The sequence below is a fragment of the Musca domestica genome, unplaced genomic scaffold (assembly GCF_030504385.1).
Source record: "Musca domestica strain aabys unplaced genomic scaffold, Musca_domestica.polishedcontigs.V.1.1 17, whole genome shotgun sequence".
NCBI lineage: Eukaryota > Metazoa > Arthropoda > Insecta > Diptera > Muscidae > Musca > Musca domestica.
In genome coordinates this window covers 9,929,705-9,953,578 of record NW_026712230.1, presented here as the reverse complement: position 1 = coordinate 9,953,578, position 23,874 = coordinate 9,929,705, and the positions used below count along the sequence as shown (strand labels likewise).

Here is a 23,874-nt window from a genome sequence, read left to right as displayed (position 1 = left end):
AATACCCTACAACACTATGTGTTGGGGGTATTATAAGTTTGGTTGGGCTTTCCCACATAGGAAAGTATATATGGATCTCCCTATCTCGCCGAGCTGTGTAGCTCCGTCTACCTATGTATGTCTGTCCGTCCGTCTGTCCATGTTAATTTTAAATCACTCTACAGGTCGCCCGATCTTCAGGAAATTTAGAATGTAGATGGGGCTAGGGCCAGAATGGAATCATATTGCTTTTCCTACTTTTGCAGTTGCTCTACAGGTCGCAATTATAGACCAATCGACGGGGAAGTTAGCATGTGGCTAGAGCTAAGGGCCGGCTAGAAGCCATCCAATTTAAGTATTTAGTGGATGAAATAGACCATATAATTTGTGTTAAATGAAAGTCAAATTTTCCAATAAACCGAGAATATTTTTTTATCCCGGCAAAATCACCAATAGATGAAAAGGTCAATTCTGACGGTTACGGTTAATTTTCTCAATTCAGAATGCCCTCTTGTTCGTTATGTATGTTAATGATTTGCTGAGTTATATTAACGGTAAGAATTATATGTCGTTTGCATTTGCTGATGACATTCAAACATTGTTTAAAGGAGAATATGTGTTTATGGATGTGTTGCAGTCATCAATTGATTTTAATATTAATATGTTGGTAACTTGGTTGTCCTGTAACGGTCTCTCAATAAATACTCAAAAATCTAAAGTTATATTTTTTGGGAACTTGCAAGAGGATTCAATTAATGTTTCCATTTATAGGACGCCTATAAATGTTGTAAGCTCGATGAAATGTCCTGGTTGGTTTCTTGATTCTGGTTTGGTATTTGATGTGCATGTGAATTCTTTAGTGTCCAAAGTTAACTTTATTTTAAAGAAGTTGTACTGTTTGGATATAGTTTTGCCTAAGAATATTCGAATTCACTTGGTACATGCCTTAATAATGCCTCACTTTTTATATTGTATTGTTTTGTTTTTTCGTAAGTTTATACTTTTGTTTCATAGGGTAATGCGATATGTTTTTTTTTTTTTTGTGTCAAACGTCGTGATCATATATCTCCTTCTGTGAATGAGTTTCTCGGTTGTTCGTTTGAGTGTTTTGCGAATTTAAGGTCAATGTTGTTCTTCTACAAACATTTTAAATTGAGGACATCTTCTACTCTTTTGGATTTTCTTAAGTTTTCGAGATCTGTAAGGAACCTGCAAATTGTTATACCACGCTTGACTCCTCTGTTGGAAAAATCCTTCTATGTAAGAATTGCTCGTATTTTCAACAATCTGTAACCTAATCTTAAGACATTTAATTCTTCCCTAAAATGTTATAAGCGTAAATTATATGCTCATTTCAATATTGTTTAAAATATATGATTTTCTTGTGTTAATTTGTTTTTTTTTTCCTTGCATAGTTGATTTTTCTAATTCTTCAATGAATTGTGATTTTTGCTCATCTTTTTTGTTAATTTTTAATATGATTTTTAAGATTAAGGATGTTATGAATAGTTCAATTCATCAATTGTTAATTTTGTTAATTTTTTGTTAATTTGTTATAGTGTTTAATTATACCCTACACCACAAGGTGGTCAGGGTATTATGTCTTTGTGCATTTGTTTGTAACAGGCAAAAGGAAACGAGATAGACCCATAGTTGATAGTTAGTTAGTTGATTTATGCATGTCAGTCCGTTTATCCGTCCGTCCGTCCGTCCGTCCGTCTGTCCATGTATTTTTGTGAACAAAATGCAGGTCGCATTTATTATCCGATTGAGATGAAATTTTGCAAACAACATTTGTTTGGCCCAAAGACGAACCCTATTGAAATTGGAGATAATCGGTAAAAATTTAGATATAGCTCCCATATATATCTTCGTCCGATTTGCTTTTATTGTGCACCAAACGTGTAATATCAGCCCGAATAGTATGGAATTTTGCACATACAACTAAATTAGGCCTGAAAATAAGTATGCCAAATTTTATCGAAATCGGTTCAGATATAGCTATAGCTCCCATATATATTGTTCACCCGATTTGTTATTTTTGTCCTCCGCAGCCGTAATATGCACTCTGTAACAACAATATTTGGGGAAATATATCAAATGCAGCTCAGAAATACCTTTGCTAAATTTTATCGAGATCGGTTCAGATTTGGATATAGCTCCCATATATAACTTCGTCCGATTTACCATTTATTGTGCACCAAACGTCTAATATTTGTCCAAATGGGATGGAATTTGGCACATACGACCGAATTTAGTCTAGAAGGAAGTATGTCAAATTTGGTGAAGATCGGTTCAGATATAGTTATAGCTCCCATATATATTGTACATCCGATTTATTGTATATGTTACCCACAGCCGTAATATGCACTCCGTAACAACGATATTCAGGGAAATATATCAAATACAGCTCAGAAATATCTTTGCCAAATTTTATCGAGATCGGTTCAGATTTGGGTATAGTTCCCATATATATTTTTATCCGATTTCAAATTAATTTCGCACCAAATGGGCAATACAAGTCCGAATTTAAAAGATACAAATGCTTCGGCATATTTAGTCCTTTGAATTTTAAATTAGAATTAAAATCATAGCGTGTATGATTGAATTCTCCCATAAAAACTTTTAATTATTAAGTGGAGCTCAACTAAATTAGCAAAGTGGTGTAGGGTATCATAAAATCGGCCCTTCCCGATTTTAAGACTTTCTTTACTGGTTTTAAGTAAGTCTTTTAGGATTAAGGATATTATAATTTATTTAGAGTAGTCATGTATAGAAGTTGATGGAACCGTCCATGGTCCTGTCGGCTTGGTTTCTGTACAAATTGAAAATAAATAAATACGCACGACTATAGCCTTTGCTTACTTGTTTTATATTTGGAGAAAGTACTTTAGTACGTTAATTTGTACCACTGTGCGAGCTTTTGCAAACTACTTGTGCTTAATCTAGAACGAATATATTGAAAGCTTTTTTCACTACAGAGACTTTTTTGATATGAAAACTATAAGCACTCATATATGTTATCGTTTAGGGTTGCCAAAATAGTTGTTAATTCCTTTTCTGGTAATAATATTGTTTGTAATATCTTCGGGAAAAGCGTAAGTCATACCTTAGCTCTTAAAACTAGATCTCATATGAAAAACGGACAATATCGATCGACCCTTTCTGGTATTTTTTCACAAAATGATATTGTAAAGAATTGCAGTTGTCACCGATTTCCAATGGTTGATACCACAATTAAATCAATGACACCCACAAATGGGGAATTTTATACCATTATTGTAATTTTAAACTTAATAATACGATAAGTGTCGATTGACGAACCTGCCTCGAATTTATTATAAATTACACACTTTTCCTTTCAAAAAATCACTATTTCAACACGTGTTTTATATTTTCGAATTTCGTTTTTTTAACATTTTTGTAAACTAAAATTACTCATTAGATAGTCCTCTATGCTATGTATGTTATAATAAAAAACATTCTCTTACGTTTAAAGAAAAAAATCTGGAAAGGTTACAATATTATCCCATTAGCTGAGAAATACCAATTCAAAACAAGAATTTTCTTTAATTTTCAAATGTGACGAAATCTGTATAATTCTTTTAGATTGATTCGCTGAATTCCATTAATATTTAACACTAGGATTTTCACACCACTTCGTCATGAAAAGTCCACTTTTAAATTCTTAGATTCGTTCCAACTGTTCGTGTTTATCAGAGTTTTTTATCCAATCAAATCTAAAATTATTAAAACCATAGCACAATGGACTTTTTGTCCAAAACTACTTCAACGTCTCCATATGTACAGGGTGAGATAAAAAAATGCAAAGAAAAATGTCAAAAGTCATAATTTTTATTTATTTATTTATTTTTTTTTTTTTGAATGTTATTGAATGAAAGCAAAAAATGTTGGAAATAGCATCATATTTTAGAATAAGTTTAGATTTGTTCGAATCTGCCACCTTTGGCACGAATTATGGGCTTCAAACGGCCAATGAAACCATTTCTGCGGTATTTTGCCCCATTTCCGACGAAGCGCTTGCTTGAGGTGATCGACACTTTGGTATTTTTTAGTGCCAACCTTGCTTTCCAAAATACTCCAGACACAATAGTCAAACGGATTGGTATCCGGAGATTTCTGTGGCCATTGTGCGCTGGAAATTAAGCAAGGAACCTCATTTTGTAACCATTCTTGGGTGGCGCGTGCTGTGTGCAATGGTGCTCCAGAATATTTTCGCGATAATATTCGACCTTTATTCTGATGCCACGATTGCTGGCGCTTGAGTTCTGGTGGCCAACCAAAGGTGCTCATTTTCAGCTGATGTCTTTGGCAAGTAAACACGATCATTTTGTTTGTTTACACACTGCTCGACATCGAATGTTTTCTCATCGGAGAAAAACTAATTCGCCAGTTCACCGCTTTCGGCCAAGCCAAGCAACTCTTTAGCTCTTTTGAGTCTATTTTCTTTCTGTTCCGGTGTAAATTCTTGTACTTTTTGGAATTTCAATGGCTTTACCCCGAACTTATTTTTCAATATATCTGAATGGAATATTGCGGTTTGTTCAGCTCACGAGCCATTTTTCAGCCACTACGACGGGGGTTTCGATCAAGTCGCTTCTTTATTTTTCGAACCATTTCTACTGATGTTGCTGTTTGCTTCCGTCCACTTCCTTGACGTCGGGCTAATTTAAAGTTAAAAGGACTAAATATGCCAAAGCATTTGTATCTTTTAAATTCGGACTTGTATTGCCCATTTGGTGCACAATTAATTTGAAATCGGATAAAGACATATATGGGAGCTATATCCATATCGGAACTGATCTCGATAAAATTTGGCAAAGATATTTCTGAGCTGTATTTGATATATTTCCCTGAATATCGTTGTTACGGAATGCATATTACGGCTGTGGGTAACAAATATAACAAATCAGATGAACAGTATATATGAGAGCTATAGCTATATCTGAACCGGTCTTCACCAAATTTGACATGCTAGCTTCTAGACTCAATTCGGTCGTAAGTGCCAAATTCCATCCCATTTGGACAAATATTAGACGTTTGGTTCACAATAAAGGTTAATCGGACGAAGTTATATATGGGAGATATATCCAAATCTGAAACGATCTCGATAAAATTTAGCAAAGGTATTTCTGAGCTGCATTTGATAAATTTCCCCAAATATAGTTGTTACAGAGTGCATATTACGGCTGCGGAGGACAAAAATAACAAATCGGATGGACAATATATAATTTATTAATAATAATTTTGCATACATATTTTCAGGCCTAATTTGGTTGTATGTGCAAAATTTCATACTATTCGGGCTTATATTACACGTTTGGTGCACAAGGCAAATCGGACGAAGATATAAATGGGAGCTATATCTAAATTTTGACCGATTATCTCCAATTTCAATAGGGTTTGTCCTTGAGCCAAACAAATGATTTGTACAAAATTTCATCTGGATAGGACAATAAATGCGAACTGTACTTTGCTTACAAAAATACATGGACAGACGGACGGACGGATATGCATAAATCGACTCAGAATGTGATTCTATGCAGATCATCAAAAGGAACTAAGGGTCTATCTCGTTTCCTTTTGCCTGTTACAAACAAATGTACAAAGACATAACACCCTGACACCTTGTGGTGTAGGGTATAAAAAATATTGCTTCATCCGTTGAGCCTAAAATAAACTGTTTCACATTTAGTACTGTTCGCATAAGCGATCTATATTCTAATCTGATCCTATCTCCATAGCATTGTCCAGAGGTATTTGTGGATGTGTGGACAGACGGACGGACGGACTGACATGCATAAATCGACTCAAAATGTGATTCTATGATGATCCTCAAAAGTAAGTATGGACCTATCTCGCTTCCTTCTCCATGTTACAAACAAATGCACAAAGACATAATACCCTTACCACTATGTGGTGTAGGGTATAAAAATCGGACACAGATTCAGATCCATTATTTCACCTAAATATTACAATGTAAAAAATTGGGAACAAATAGTATCAAGAGGTATTGTGCTGTAGTATCGACAATATATATATATATATATATATATATATATATATATATATATATATATATATATATATATATATATATATATATATATATATCAATTTGAAATTTTCCAAATCAGATTCTGAATGTCTGCTGTGCCAAGTTCACACACCGTACACGTGACTATAACGAAAGTTATTTTTTCAATAAAATTAGTTCTCTTTGTCATAAGTGCTTTCCACTTTCAAACTAATAATATGCATATGTGGTCTGATAACATTCGGCCTTTTGCCACTCGAAAAATAAACTTCAGACGCTGTGATTACTCTCCATTCACATATCTCACCAAGAGTTCTTATCGCAACCCTTGAAGTGTTATCGTAATGAGGAACTCCTCATAATTCATTTGCATCGGCCTGGTAACAATGGAAACTTCAAAAAATAAAAATAGACAACCAATACAAATACATCTGTTTCATAATAACGATCTTATCGAATATTTTCATAGTTACTTAAAATATAATCAGTTATTCTATTAAATTTATAAACTAAGTAGTATGCCATTTATCTATCAATTTCTCCAATTATTTGGGACATTTTCAGACGTTGTACTTTGCCGGTGTCGGTGCGCGGCAGAGCGTCCACAAAATAGACCCCACCACGTAGATGATAGAAACTGTCCATTTCCCGTTCGATGACCTCATTCACCATTTGGGCGGTCAGTTGATTGCCTTCGACATCTTTGGTCCTTACAATGGCACAAGCTGCCAAATTTTCAGCCACCAGATCGGGAATGGGAAATACACAGACCTCGGCCACTCCAGGTATGCGCTGTAGTACCTCTTCTATGGGCTGGGGACATATTTGGAAATTCTTCCATTTGAACATTTCTTTGGCTCGTCCAATCAAATGTAGGAACCCCTCGCTGTCAAAATAACCCACATCTCCAGTCCTTATCCACTTACCGTGCTTGGCTTGGTCTGTAGCCTCGGGATTTTTGTAATAACCCATCCAGGTATAGGGGCTGTGAACATAAACCTCTCCCGTTTCATTGGGACCCAATCGTTGGCCATTCTCACCCACAATACATGCCTCTCTGTTGATCCATAATTTACCCTCCGAATCTGGCTTAAACTCAAACGGATAACCACCATTGAGGCTAACACCACCCATTATCTCGGATAAACCATAACCAATTGTGAAACCGGGACGCTTGGTATTATCACCGAGGATTTCAAACATTTGTTCTTGTATGGCCTGTGGAACTTTGGCACCGCCAGCCATCAGGGTATCAATGGATCTGAGGGCAGAGCGGGCCTTTTCTTTATCCGTATTCAAAACTAAATCTGCCATTTGGGCTCCAGTTGCAAAGATGTGTGTAACCTTATAACGTTCCACTAATTCGAGAAAATATTCCGGACTATAGGCACGATCGGGAACGATGCGCAGCGTTGAATATAATAAACTTTGTACCAGATTCATAACACCCGATGCCCAGTACATGGTACTGAAACACATCAATACCGAGTCCATGGTGGCGGTGAGACTGGAGTGGGAGAGAAGAGATAAAAAAGAGAGAAATAATTAGGGCTGAAATCCAGCAAATTATGAAAGTAGAGCTAAAATGAAGAAGACATGTGTTTCGGCGTTTTGAAAGTTTACATCGAAAAGTAACCAAAATATAGGGGCCAATTTCCTCCCTTTTCGATATTTATGAAAATTTTCAGAATACGATTCCTAGGAATTCGTGCAATTTATGTATATAGTGTTTTCGGCAATATTGTAGATAAAATATGTATAATATTTTGGTTGAAAATGTCATCTCTCACGCGGGTCAACAGAGGGGTCCTTTTGGTCCTATTTTTAATATGGTCAAATTCTATTGTAGATCCTATATAACGTCAAGAGTTTAAATCTTACTTAAACGCCGGGAAGTCATAAAACCTTAATTTTTGTGAATTGGTGAACAAATCTCCAATAAATCATAATTTTCGAAGGATGGCGTCAAAGACAAAAATATTTAATTTAACTAAAAGTCACCAAAGAAAAGAAATATCTCTAACTCCACTACATATCTAAAAAATATTTGCCTCAATGTTCCAAAAACAAACCGAAGATATTTCCCAATTTTTCCTCTGACTTTTTTCGAGTTATTGCCTGCAAGTAACATAAAATTTCTTTTAAGGCGAAAATTGTGAAACGAAAAAAATTTCCTACACAAATTTTCATCATAAATCTCATAATAAACTGCATATCTAGATAAAATAGTTCTTATGAATATTATATTCAAAAATTTATAAACTAAAAGTGAAAAATATGTCTGATTTTTTACTCGTAATTTAATAAGTATCCAATTCGAGTCGAATCACCCTTTATACTTGATTTTTTTATGAAAAGTGTTAAGGGAAGAATTATTCTATATCAGAGCCAGAGTGAGTTGTGGAAAATGCCAAAAAGACTTGATAGTACTCGTTCTTAGATGAAAATCCCAAAGGAGTTTTGGGTTCTTAGGGCAAAAGTTGATAAGGCCTTATATAGAATGTTGACAATATGCCTTTGAGATATTTTTTTTTAGCAAAATTGAAAATTGAGCTTTGAAATTTGTTGAAGATTTTTGGATTACATTCCGAATCATTAGCACACGAAATGGGTCAAATCGGACCATTTTTTGGGATAACTGTATTTGTTTACGTTTTGGCCCTTTAATTTTCCAAAACTCTGAAATTTTGAGTGCCTATTATGCAAAAATGCTATGCACAAAAAATTATCAAAATAGGTACAAATTTTGGTACAGCTGTATATAATCTGGGTTATCATACAAGGGGCGTATTTCAAAAAGTCGACCTTTTACAACACGTTTTTAATTGGCTTTTTCAAACATTAATTTGTTTAAAATGCTGGCTTACTTTTAAGTGGAAAATTCAAATCATCTTATTTAAAATTAAAATTTTATGAAATTTAATGAAAATCAGTTCAGATATTGCTATGGTTCAGATTTATATGTGTTTTATCCAATTTGATAATTTTTGTTCCCGTAAACTGTTATAAAAACAAGTAAAAAAACATTAAGTTCGGCCGAACTTTTAAAACCCTCCACCTTTGGGTAAAGAAAACATTTTTATATTTTTTAAGCGTGTTCCACAATAAGACCGTTCGGATAATGCTGTTAAATTCTACAAAAACCCATAAAGTGGGGGCCCATACCAACACGGGAACCACTATAGACAATTTTATACTTCAAGGATTTTCATCTACCTAATCCTCTTAAATACCAAATTTGAAACCATTTCGTAGGTAAATGTGACAGGGATTATCAAAATATCGAATATCGGCGGGTATCATTATATGTGCGCTATGGAAAAACGTACACCTAAATTTTCAATGTTCTGCCTCCGGAACTAGAACCCATTATAAATCAAAATTCGAAAATATTGACATATGTATACTATGTTCCGTCACAAGAGCTAAAACCCATTACGAACTACAAATACCAATTTTTGGACAAACCCGTAACAAAATGTGGCGAAAATCAGCAAAATACCGAATATCGGGAGGTACCGTTATATGGCGGCAATTCCAAACCGTGGACCGCTATGTCTCATATTCAATACCAACCATTCCAGGCACAATACAAGGTTCTGCCACATGTGGGCTGCATCGCGATTTCAACAGACAAACGGAACGACATACTTAATTTACCCACTATACTATGAAGGAAGGTATAACAAGTAAAAAATGTAAGTTCGGCCGGGTCGAACTTTGAATACCCTCCACCATTTGGTTCAAATTTGGCAATTTTCAAAAATAATAAAATCCATTAAAAATTCTGTACGACGACGTGGACCTGCATAGGCAACTTTTGTCACAAGCTATTACAATATTCATATGCGAAACTTGAAAAAAATCTGTTTATAATGTAGCTAACATCATCAAAATTCCGAATATAGGGAGGAACCATGGGAGTTGTAAAACGTGAACTTGCACAGACAATTTTTTGTCATAGGCTGTAGTATCCATTACAAACTTCAAATGCGAAATTTTAAACAATTCCGGTAAATAATGTCGCTATACGAAAAAGTGACCTACATGGCCCATTTTCTGTTTTATGCTGTAGTATCTATTACGAACTTCAAATACCAAATTTGAAACGATTCCGGTAAATAATGTCGCTAAAATCATCAGAATACCGAATATCGGGGCGTACCGTTATATGGGGGCTATACGAAGAGTGGACCTACATGGCCCATTTTCTGTGTTAGGATGTAGTATCCATTTCGAACTTCAAATACCAAATTTGAAACAATTCCGGTAAATAATGTCGCTAAAATCATCAAAATACTGAATATCGGGGGTACCGTTATATGGGGGCTATACGAAGACGTGGACTTACATGGCCCATTTTCAATACCAAAAGTCCTGCAGACAAAATATACATTTGAGTAAAATTTTATCAACCTACTTCATTTCGTTCGGAAGCTAGAGTGATTGTAAGAATCTTAGAATATACGACATAGAATATTATGCTGATCAAGAATATGCATACATTGTGGGGTCTAAAATGTATATTTCGAGGCGTTATAAACGGAATGACAAACTTAATATACCCTCCACACTATGGAGGTGTTATCGGGGGTCTGAAAGTTTAAATATCAAAGTAACCATATTAAACCCATCACCCAAAACTTACATCGGATTGAAATTTATATGGGAGCTATATATGAATTTGAAACCAAGATTGCCAGACATACTTCTGGACCGAACGGGGCCATGTATTCTAAACATAATTTAATGCACAATACTTACGAAATCGGACGACACTTCATGGGAGCTATATTTAAATCTGATTCGATTATCACCAATTTCAAGAGGGTTTGTCCTAGGGCCAAACAAATAATTTGTGGGAAACTTCATATCAATCAGACAATAAATGCGATCTGTGCTTTGTTTACAAAAATACATGGACAGACGGACGGACATGCATAAATCCACTCAGAATGTGAGACAATGAACATTATACCCTGTACCGCTAGAAAATTTCTTGTATGGCAAAATTCTTATGTTTCATTTTTTTCGAAATATCGTTCTTAAAGAATTTTCCCCTACCTCCCTTCAATAAAATATTTACTGTGCACACTGTAATTATACTTACTATAGAAGATTGTGCAGCATTGATTGATGTGAGCACATCACTCCCTTTGGTGTGCCCGTTGTACCAGATGAACACAATATGGCTGCCGTGTCAGCACTGGACAATTTGGTGCAGGGAAAACTTGAAATATCACCAATATCCTTACGATAAGTCACCAAATCCTTGATATTTAAGATACCCTTTAAACTACCAGTCATCAACACAATTTTGGCATTTAATTTCAACGTCTCCATTACATAAAGCACCTTATTATAGTTTTCCTCATCGCAGAAGATAAGCTTTGGCCGGGTGGTTTCATAGAGTTTTGTTATGGTATCTAAAACACACATGTATATATTTTTTAATAATTTTGAATTCTGCAAGATACAAATTCGACATTTCCATACCTTTTTCAAAACCATGAAACACTCCATGCACCGGAGTGCCACACAAAAAGGCCGCCAACATAACTGTGCCCAAATGCAGCGAATGTTTGGCATAGACGCCCACAATATCCCCAGCGTCTACGCCCATTTCGAGAGTATTTTTCGCCAATGCCATACTGTAATTTAGAAATTCTTGAGCCGTCAGTGTCTCCCCGGTAGACTCGATAATTTGTATCACTTTCTGGGGAGTTCTACGCAATTGCATTACAATGGCCTCGCCCACAGTCATGTCACGGCTATAGATTTCTTTGCATTTCGGTCCACACCAGATTTTCTCCGCTGCATTGTAAACAGTTCCTCCCAGGTTAGCCGCCATTCCGTTCCGTTTCGTTTTTCTTCTCCTACTTTTTGTGTGTTTCTTCTACGAATATCTTTTGAATACTAACAACCATCGGACACCAGCAGCAGCTCTTAAGTAGTTATCGAGGATCATTCGGACTGCTTGAAATTTCGAGTTTATCTCATTTCGTCGTCGTATCTCTTTTTTTTTTTTTTTTTTTTGGAAAATTTTCGCCAATCATCGACCACTACAAGCTGAGTGAGATAAGGGAGAATCAAATACAGTTGTTTATTTTTAAAATATTAAAGCCGGCTAGTGTTTAGTTTATTTTGTTGTTAAGTGATAATGTCAACGTAGTATTTAGACAAACTAAATATGTGTGTACAGATGGTGTATGATCGCCACTGCAACACCATTTCCAAATGTAATAACGAATAGAGAGTGATCAATGAATGTTTTTAATCTCTAATCCATTTGTGGCTTAAATTTGAAATGATAATAGAGACAGGAGAACCCAGAAATATCATTCTCAGAAAGCGAAATAGACACAAGATTGCCAAGAATATTTGTACGGGTGGCGAACGTAGCGATTATGATGCAAGCAGCATATAGCTCTATCCTGGCTTAACGTTTACGCTAGTCGACAAGAAAACCCATCATTAATTTCCATTACCAAATAATGGATTTCGTATCAATGGATTCAACTAATAAACTATTTTCTCAAGGCGTGAAATAAATAGTTCGTTTTGGCAACTAAAAACCGACACATAAAGGGTGGATTTTTTTGAGAGCTATAGGAAGGCGGTGGCCATGAGGTTACCATACTAGCTACTTGCTATTTTTAAACGCAAATATTTCCTATATTTCCTAATTTTAATATCCTCCACCATACATAGTATGGAGGGTATATTAAGTTCGTCATTCCGTTTGTAACTCATCGAAATAATCATTTTAGACCCAACAAAGTATATATATTCTTGATCAGCGCAAAATTCTAAGACGACTTAGCCCTGTCCGTCCGTCTGTCCGTCTGTTGTAATCACGCTACAGGCTAAACGAATTAATTGGAAGCTAAAATTTTGCCAATATCTCTCTTTTGTCTGCAGGCAGTTCATGTTCGAAGATGGGCTACATCGGTCCACGATATTGTATAGCTCCCATATAACGGTACCCCCCGATATTCGGTATTTTGATGATTTTAGCCACATTTTCTAATAGAATAGTCTAAAAATCCACGCGAGGAGTTCTTTGTAGGCACTTTACCCCCTGAAAGAGTATTGTCTATATAGGTCTAAGATATCGTATATCCCCCATATAACGGTACCCCCGATATTCGGTATTTCGATTATTTTAGTCGCATTTTTTGACGGAATTGTTTAAAATTCTACACAAGGGGTTCCTTGTGAGCACTTTACCACCTGAAAGGGAATTGTCTACATGTGACAAAATATCGTATAAACCCCATATAACGGTATCCCCCGATATTCGGTATTTTGATGTTCCAATGGAATTGTCTGAAAATCCGCCAAACGAATTTCTTGTGAGTACTTTATTCATTGAAAGAGAATTATCTATATAGGTCCACGATATCATATTATCCACATATAACAGTACCCCCCTATATTCGGTATTTTGATGATTTTAGCCACATTTTTCAACGCAATTGTCTGAAATTCTACACAAGGGGTTCTTTGTGAACACTTTACCCCCTGACAGGGGGTTCTCTATATAGAGTTATTTGTGAGTACTTTATCCCCAGACATAGATTTGTCTATATAAGTCAACAATATCGTTTACCCCCCATATATCCGCACCTTCCGAGATTTTAACAGAATTTTTAATGGATTTTATTTCTATTTTGTGAAAATGCCCTAATTCGTTTCAAATGGTATGGAGGGTATTCAAAGTTCGGCCCGACCGAACTTACTGCTTTTTTACTTGTTTATGATATCTGTTGCATGCTTGTTACTTGCCCTTCAAAGATCACGTCCCATCATGTCCAGCATTATTCCTTTATATTTATATTTTGCGTTTTTCTACCCAAAATAAAATAACCTCCAAAAAACACTGAACAGTATTTTAGCACAAAATAAACAAGTAACAAAACAAAAAAAAAAACTTATTGCACTAAAAACTTTGTACTTAGGTGGATACCCTTCATTTTTGATCACAGCTCCTAGTCTCCTTGGCATACTTTCTATAAGGACCATACAGCGATTCACTGACATATCATTCCAAGCTTTTTCTACTTCTTTCGATAAATCGGCCAAATTTATAGGCTTTTCTCTCATTACATGCTGCTCCACATCATCCCAAAGGTTCTCAATAAGATTGACATCCGGAGATTAGGCTGGCCATTTTAACACGCCGATATTTTCCGATTCCAAGCAACACCTCACTTAGCGTGAAGTGTGTTTTGGATCATTATCTTTCATAAATCGCCACCTAAGAGGCATTTTGTCCTCTGCATAAGGTATCATTGTTTTTAGAAGTATAGGCTGTTATAAATACTGGTCCATACGAGTATCAATCTTTTGTATAGCACCAACACCATACCCAGAAAATGCTGTCGACACCATCACATTACCCCCACCATGTTTTATTGTTTTACTTATGTATTTTAGATTATGTTGCATATTCGGAGGACACCATACATATCTCTTATCATCCGATTCGAATCTACAAAATTTAGATTCATCACTCCATAGGACATTTTTCCAAAAAATTAAAGGCTTTTCCAAATGCTCACGGGCAAAGGACAACCGAGCTTGTATGTTCTTTTTTGAATCATGTGGCTTATGCTGAGAAATGCATCCACGTAAATTATTTTCATTAAGTCTTATTCTTATCGTTCTGCTGGACACGTTGATAACATATTTTCCCGAAATTTCTCTCTGGATTACGGCGGATCTCTTCGACAGGGGCTCTGTATATTAAAGAGTCCAATTTACGTGATTTTTTTCTGGGCCGAGGAACCTGTGTAGCATTTTCAGATGTTTTATACTTCTGAATATGTCTTAGTGCATTATAAACTATCTTCCTGGAGCATTCCAAAGTATAATCAATCTCACTTTTACTTGTTCCTCTCGAGTTCATTTGAATAATCTTTCGTTGTTCCTCTGTACGCCTTTTTTAGATACAATATCTAAATGATGTTTATTAAGTCCGTTTGTCTTCCTCATTGATTAAGTAATACCCAAAACTTACCAATTAATATTTATACCCTCAACAAACTCTTAAAAAATGAAATAAATAATACATCTCACGATCCAGGCCTATCCAAGAAGTGGTCACATATTGGGGTAATTTATAGTCAAATTATCGATTTTATGGACCCGGATTTTTTATAAAACCCCCAAAAAGTCGAAAAACGGTTCATTAAGGGGGTCAACAAAATTGATACCAAATTGTAGTTGAAGAAGTGAAATTTGTGCTAATACCCTTTCTGAGTCCAGAGATATGGGTCTTTCTACCCGCATAACCCGATTCTAACCAGATTATAAAAATTATGTTTTCAATAAAATCAAAGCTTTACTTCGCGTAGCCGGCGTTGGACTTACAAAAGTATCAAATTAAGAAAACTTCCCTACGCGTTAGCCGGTGTGGGGCATGCCCAGAGTAGAAAATCTCAATCCCCGGCCGAAAGTCGGCTACTAACAACAACTGTTAAATTTAGAAGAACTTTAGTTTGAGGAGCCGGTTGAACATACCCAGAAGAGAAAATCTTAAGACCCTGAACATGTGCAAATTTTAGAAAAAAAATCAACATTTTTTTAACACGTTATAACAATAATTGGATTTTAAATTATTTGATTATTTATAAAAAGTCAAATTTCAAATTCTATTTCTTCTTCTACAGATTCAGCTAAAAATTTTGCTCGCTCTTCCTACGTTTTTGGATTAGCAGGATTGTACATCATACCGGCATATTTTTAAAATTCAGAAAATATATTTTTGCCCATCATGCTGCCCCACCATAAGAAAATGCACTTTTGTATATATCAATTTCCGACTGCTATATTCCGGCAGCGAAGCCTTCAAATGCCTCCATAGTCGTTCAATTGTATTAGTGCGGTACCCTGTCTGAGGGTCCCCAAAATTCAGGGAATGGTTCACCCTGTAGTGGGTATAGCCCTCCTCCGGCAGAGTGTCATAAGCCCAAAATATATATACACAAATATTATTACTTGTATTTTAATATAATGTTATAAAAAACATACATTCTAACAATCTGAGACAATTATAGTTCCCGGGAGAATATATTTTTTAATGAGAGGTAACACACTTTCCCTCGTTCTTTCTTCCACCGGGACAATAAAGCATTTATTCGAATCTCTCTTCATTCCTCCAAAATCCCATTGTCCCTCTACCCAATGTCATCTGTTGAATTTCCGATTTTACTTTCATCTATTTCAACAATTTTTCCTGGGTCACCAAGCCTCATTCTGTCCTGGAACGAACTAAAAAAAAAACAATTCCCTGCAGAAGTTGTCCCAATCCGTTACAATTACCGCAATCCGTATATTTCCGCACCATAAAACGTAAATTCCATAAATTGTTAGGCCGACAAGTGAGACCGGGTGAAGGTACACCTTCCAGCTCTTTTATGGTCCTTTAAATACCGTTCGCTACATTTAAATGAAAAATAATTATTACAAATTTAAAAAGAAATATACAGGGTGAGATAAAAAAAAACTGTAACAAAGTCAAATGCCATAATATTTAAATTTGTATACCCTATACCATACATAGTATGGAGGGGGACGCTACAGTCAAAACAAATAAAGATGGGAAGCTAAAATTTTGCACATATCTGTCTTTTGTTTGCAGGCAGGTCAAGTTCGAAGATGGGCTATATAGGTCCACGATATCGTATAACTCCCATATAACGTACCCCCCGATATTCGGTATTTTTGTGATTTTAGCCACATTTTTCAAAGGAATTGTCTGAAATTTCACACAAGGAGTTTCTTGTGAGTACTTTACCACCTGAAATATAATTGGCTATATAAGTCCACAATATCGTATACCCCCCATATATCGGCACCTTTAAATATTCGGTATTTTTAAGGTTTTAACAGAATTTTTACTGGATTTTATTTGTTTAAAAATTTTCTAATTCGTTCCAAATGGTGGAGGGTATTCCAAGTTCGGCCCAGCCGAACTTACTGCTCTGCGGTATTTTGGCCAGCGATGCCAACTTAATGCTTTTCGCGCTTTTCTTTTTTAATAAAGCAAAATAAAACGAAGAATTTTGTGTATTATTAACCAATTGAAGGAAAAGTAAAATTAACGAAAAAAAAAAAAACGCGGATGTCATTTTTAATATGGAACTAAGTATATATAACAGATATATCTGGATAGAAGCAAATGAGTTTAAAGATTCCATAGGGCAAAATCCCTTTCAAGATTTATCAGAATTCGTTATAAGACTGTTAACCTTCCCATACTCAAATGCAGAAGTAGAAAGAACATTCAGTGCTATGAATTTATATAAATCGAAAATCAACAGATTATCCTTAAATTCTGTAAATTATATTTTACATACTAAATATGGCCTTCGTCGAGAGAATACGTGCTGTGACAAATATGACCTGTCGTCAAATGTCTGTAGAAAAAAATCTAAACAGGAAGTTTACAAAAAGTCTAACTATTTTTTACAAACTGTCTTATGAGAAAATGATGAAACTGATGCACACATTCCAACTGCATTTGAAGCTATGGGTTTTATAGGTGAACATAATTGTTTGTAAAAATTTATATGTCTCTAAGTTTTAACCACATGTAAAATGTTCCTGATAGGGTAAGTGTGCCTAAAGGTACGGTCACACTGGGCAAATATTTGATCGAAATTTGTTTTCCCATATTTGACTGAACAAATGTGAAATTCATACAGAGTTGATTCGATGTTCACATTACAGTCAAATATTTGACATATTGTGTTTGTTCAAAGTCACCAAATAGCGTCAAATAGTGCTATGGGGAAACATGTTTGACACATGTTCAAATTCGTAAAATATATTTTCCCAATAAATTGTTTGATCAAACTGTGAGGAAACATAAATTTATTTGGCCGAGAGAAATAGACAGAGAGAGTGAAAGAGAGACATAAAGAAAATGGAGTTTCGGGTATAATTTATTTGGAGAAGGGAAGCAAATGACCAGCTGTTGTGGAATAAATTCCTTGTCAGAACATTTTTTTTTTTTGCATTTTTGTATGTTTGTATCACGGTAGAAGAATACTGGTAGTCGCATCGACATAGCTGCTGGGACAATGAACTGACAAAACAATAATGAATGAAATATTATTGAAATTTGTAAAAATTGTTGAAAAATACATATCATTACGTAAAAGAAAACATAGAAAAATCTTCTTATTTTTGTCAAAACATTTCAAAATGTTTGACATATCAATGTTTCAAGCGTTGATGAATCCACCTATATCCTATTCCTGAACCTGCAAGAATCTACTAGTTTGTCAATTTTCTTCGATATAATAAAGGGAAAATCGGTAATCGTAGTAAAAACTTTTACATCTTCCAGTTCCGGAACAGACCATATATTAAATTTTTACTAAACATTCAAATTCAGTTAATTCAAAAATATCAAATAAACAAAACCACCTATTGTATTCGTTTGCTTTTCTATTCATTAAACATCATGTTACAAATGCTCCTGTTCTTAAAGCAAAATGCTGCCCAATGTTTTAAACTGATATTTTTCCTTGTTTGACCTTACAAAACATTTGCACCGTCAAATAAATGTTTGACCAAAAAAGAGGAAAATAATTGATCATAGGTGTTCACATTATGGACACACTGGTCAAATTTTTGTTTTCTGGCAAATAATTTTGTTTTCCCAAAATCAGCTGTTATTGTATTTAACGTCAAATAATATTTGGTGGTCAGATTGTGACAAAGAAATATTTGACATTTTTCGTCAAATATTTGCTCAATGTAGTAGTCGGCACATTTTATTTTTAAGCCCAAATAAATGAAACTATTATATCTAAATGTATTTTGTTTACTTCAAATATATTGTCAGCTATCTTTGTGCACAATTTTGCTAAGAAAAGTTGAATTATTCTAATAAAAATTAAATTTTTGTCTGTGAAGGTCCTCAATAATTCATATTCTTAAGAAAAGTTCAATAAAGACGTCGAATCAGTTTAACTAAACAAAAATATTATATTTTAATGAATTAATTTATTATTATTATTAATTATTCTTACAAAAAAATTGGTATGCCGACTGTTTGAAAATGCCATACCGACAATTGGTAAGTGGTGCCGACTACTGGCAAGAAAGCATTGTTTTAATAAAACTACAAATTTATGAAATTTAATAAAAAGTTATTAAAACTTTATTTATTATTGCAAAAACTATACAAAATTTCGAATCTGAATAAATTAGCTTTGTAATAATTGAAATGTTCCACTCAGAATGGTGAGCGATTAAAAACGCGAAAACCCTAAAAGTACCGACTACTGGTAAACTTACCCTATATCATATTTTTTAAAAATATGTATGCACTTATATACATGAAATGTTTATATAAGACTAGCTGAACCCGATGCGCTTCGATTTGATTTTATATGCATTCAAAATTTCATTTACGAATATATGTTGGTTAAAAAAAAAAAACAAATTTAAAAATTAAAAAAAAATTATTGCACTACATTAATGCGTAAATAACCAAAACCATTAGAAAAGCAGTAACATGACATACATACACGAAGGGTTTGTCCTTCGGATTTATTTATTTCATAGCAAATACCAAGCGTGCAGTAAACTGCAATCTTTTGAAGTTGAGTGGCATTTCTATTGCAATTAGTGAATTCGAGATAGCAACATACTTCGCCGTAATAAGCGTATTTCAAATCAATTGTTGTGTTGTTTTTTAGTGTTAGCCTAAGGCGTTGTGGGTCAATGGTTCTTATTAAAATCATATCCCAATCTGATCAGATTTAAATATAATTTAAAAAAAAAATTACTTTTACACCAAATTCCGCCAAACCTTTCATATTTCATTGAAATTGGTGCGTCAAATATGTGAAATCGGTCGAGAATATATATATGGGAGCTATATCCAAATCTTAACTAATTTCCAATTAATTTGTCACATTTATTATTGTAACCAAATTCCGCCACACATTCTGAATTTCATTGGTATCGGTCATATATATCATGTTTGGTGCATAACATGTATGAAATCGGCCGAAATATATATGTTAGCTATACCCAAACCTCAACTGATTTCAATATAATTTGGCAATTTTTTCTGGTGCCAGATTTTGTCTCTCTCGCTTTGGGTGCATCAAATATGTGAAATTGGCTGAGTATATATATGGAAGCTATAATCAAATCTGAGCGTATTTAAATATAATTTGTCAAATTTAATTTTGTACCAAATTTAGCCACTCATGCCGAATTTAATTGGAATCGGAAATACGTATCGCATCAAATATGTGAAATCGGCGGAAAATATATATGGAGCTATATCCAAATCTGAACCGATTTTAATATAATTTGACTAATTTATTTTCTAATCAAAATCCCGTTACATATTCCAAATTTCTTTGGAATCGAACATACATATCGTGTATGGTGCATAAAATACATGAAATCGGTCGAAAATATATATGAGAGCTATATCCAAATCTGAACCGATTTTAATATAATTTGACAAATGTATATTTGTTTTAATTTCCGCCACACATACCAAATTTCATTGAAATTAGAGATACATTGCGTGTTTGGTGCATCAAGTACATGAAATCGGTCGAAAATATATATGGGAGCTATATCCAAATCTGAACCGATTTCAATTTAATTTGACAAATTCATTTTGGCTCCCAATTCCGTTACTTATTTTAAATTTCATTACAATTGGGAATACATATCGTGTTTGGTCCACCAAATAAATGAAATCGGCCGAAAATGTATATGGGAGCTATATCCAAATCTGAACCGATTTAAATATAAATTGGGAAATCAATTTTTTAGATTAAATCTATCACACGTTTCCAATTGCATTGAAATTGGGGATACATAGCGTGTTTGGTGCATCAAATGCTTTAATCGGCCGAAAATATATATGGGAGCTATATCCAAATCTGAACCGATTTTAATATAATTTGACTAATTTATTTTCTAATCAAAATCCCGTTACATATTCCAAATTTCTTTGGAATCGAACATTCATATTGTGTTTGAGGCATCAAATGAACGAAATCGGTCGAAAAATATATATGGGAGCTATATTCAAATCTGAACCGATTACAATATACTTTGGCAAACTTATTTTTGTTCCAAATTCCGTTACGTATTCCAAATTTGGAGACTGTATCTTCAACCAATCAATAGATATGTGCATATAAAATCTAAATTTTTGGGAGGTACCTCCGATTCTGATGCTATATCTCCAGTTCCAAGTGGAAAGTCAAAAATGTATATAGCCTATGTTACTTTCAGACGATGTTGCAGTATACATGGAAATTTTCAGGAAAATCTATTCAGCGGTTTTCGAATCCATAAATTACAAACAGTATTTAGTTTAAAAAAAGTGTTTTATGGACAATTCTTGCATTTAGGTTAGAAAAAAATATATTGCGCTTTTTTAAGGAAAGTTTTTACGCCATTTACGCTTTTCTGGTTTTTAATTACGCTTCTAGCTCTCAAAATGTTGGGAACACCGATTTTGGCCCATTCCAAACGTCGCGAGGTGATCCACACTTTGGTATTTTTTAGTGCCAAACGTGCTTTCCAAAATACTCCAGACACAATAATCCAACGGAGAGTTTGGTGGCCATTGTGTGCTAGAAATGAAGCGAGGAACCTGATTTTGTAACCATTCTTGGGTGGCGCGTGCTGAGTGCGATGGTGCTGAGTCCTGTTGGACTGTCGAAGGTCTCCGTCCAAACTGTTTGCGTGCTCCAGAACATTTTCGCAAAAATATTCGGCATTTATTCTGATAGCACTATCGATTAATACGAGCGGAGAGCGACCATCGGCAGTTATAGCGGCCCACACCATCACCATAACCGGCGCTTGAGTTCTGGTGGCCAACCGGAGATGCACATTTTCAGCTGACCTCTTTGGAAAGTAAACACGATAATTTTGTTTGTTTACAAACTGCTGGACAACGAATGTTTTCTCATCGCAGAGAACCAAATTCGGTAGTTCACAACTTTCGGCCAAGCGAAACAAATCTTTAGCTCTCTTGAGTCTATTTTCTCTATGTCGCGGTGTAAGCTCTTGTACTTTTGGAATTTCAATGACTTTACCCCGAGCTCATTTTTCAATATTTGCCGAATGGAATATTGCGATATGTTTAGTTCACAAGCCATTTTTCGACCACTGCGACGCGGGTTTCGATCCAGCGCTTCTCACAAAATGCTTTTGTACGCTTGTAAACAATGTAATGAGCTGTCACTGGAATAATTCTAACAGTTGTCGGACAAGTGGCTTAGAAATGACAGCAGTCTGTAATTGGTTGCAGTTTTTTTTTATATCAGCCTGTATGTACCTACCGCCAAACCCGGCCGTTCGCTGTAGTTGAATTTTTTAATAATCTTAGAGAGTTCGATGCTCAATATTACTTTTCCATATTATTCAAATCCTCCATATTAGGTTTGTCATTCCGTTTGTAACACTTCGAGGTATACATTTGAGACCCCACAAAGTACATATATATATATATATATATATATATATATATATATATATATATATATATATATATATATATATATATATATATATATATATATATATATTCTTGAACAGCATAAAATTTTATGTCGGTTTGGCGATGTCCGTCCGTCTGACAGTCTGTGGAAATCACTCTAGTAAAGTAAAGTGAACCAAGCCATGCCCAACTGCTGAGAACGGCGTTTTTGGGATGTTCTTGGCGACCTCTCAATACTGGCTCGTACGGCAGCGATATTATCGGCCGATCGCCTTGGTCGACTTTTATATGGCCTCTTCGGATTAGAAAGAGCCTTAACAGTCGAAAAATTTTCGTATAAACGCTTAATGGTGTTCTTAGAAGCGCACTTCTCACATTTTTTAATGTTTTAAAAGCACGTTGAGTTTTCACAATTGACTTCTTGTAAATTTCAACTATTTCAGAGCGCTCGCGTGGCGTGTATTGGTTCATGGTAAAAATCTGCTTGGACTGACGCTTCAAACGCGGTATGTCATCAAGCGATGTGACATCTCTGTCAAAAGTTATGGCGTTGCCAGATGGGACCGTCGAATGTAAGTCCACGGTTTGCTATAGCCCCCATATAATAGTACCTACCTATTTTCTGTGTTTTGGTGATTTAAGCGACATTATTCACCGGAATTGACCGGACAGAAAATTGTCTGTGCAGGTCCACGTCTTCGTATATCCTTTATATAACGGTACCTCCCGATATTCGGTATTTTGATGATTTTAGCGATTTTAGCATTTGAATATTTTAATGGTTTATGACAAAAGTAGCATATGCAATTGAAAAATGGAATTCGTCTTTTGGAATAAATGTTTTTAAACTATTATAGAGCACTAAATTCTATTTCAGTATTTTACTTTTCGCAAGAAGAAGGAAAAAAATTGTCTTTGGTTTTTTGAAGTGTAATAATTTAGTTTTTTTCATCAAAAGTTATTATTTTAAAATTGAAACATCGAATACAGATAGTTATCAGTGTTTCAGAACAAAAAAGTTTTAAAAATAATGATGTAAAAATATTTTAAAAATTAATTCATAATATTACCATATTTTCGCCATATGCGAAAAGTATGTGGAGTTTTAAAAAAATAATATCGAGAAGGTCTTAAAATTTTAATTTTGTATTTTAGTATGGGATGTCATCATTCATAATCAACAAAAAACTCGTTCCCTTTTTTGACGTTTTCGTTTAATTTTGTTGTTGCAAAATCGTCAGGCAAAATCCCATTATTGTTGTTTTTATAAAAACAACGTTTGTTTATGAGTGGAGAATGATGGTAATGTTTACCAGGGGGTAAGGCAGGGAAT

At 34.6% G+C, this 23,874-nt stretch overlaps 1 protein-coding gene across 1 annotated transcript; it reads right to left on the bottom strand.

Moving 5' to 3' along the window:
- Positions 1-6,467: 6,467 nt before the first annotated feature.
- On the bottom strand, positions 6,468-11,971 carry LOC101901419 (uncharacterized). Its single transcript, XM_005183293.4, has 3 exons — positions 11,534-11,971; positions 11,148-11,463; positions 6,468-7,544 (listed from the first exon to the last, which is right to left on the bottom strand). The coding sequence occupies exons 1-3, from the start codon at positions 11,886-11,888 to the stop codon at positions 6,563-6,565; spliced, it is 1,653 nt and encodes a 550-aa protein (XP_005183350.2). The 5' UTR covers positions 11,889-11,971; the 3' UTR covers positions 6,468-6,562.
- Positions 11,972-23,874: the final 11,903 nt, after the last annotated feature.

What these genes read in the sequence shown, in the direction of transcription:
- LOC101901419 (XM_005183293.4), bottom strand. Translation starts at nt 11,888, where the DNA reads ATGGCGGCTAACCTGGGAGGAACTGTTTACAATGCAGCGGAGAAAATC. An exon ending in GTTTCATGGTTTTGAAAAAG is followed by an intron (nt 11,464 to 11,533) that starts GTATGGAAATGT and finishes TGTGTGTTTTAG; the next exon opens with ATACCATAACAAAACTCTAT. An exon ending in ATGCTGCACAATCTTCTATA is followed by an intron (nt 7,545 to 11,147) that starts GTAAGTATAATT and finishes CTCCCACTCCAG; the next exon opens with TCTCACCGCCACCATGGACT.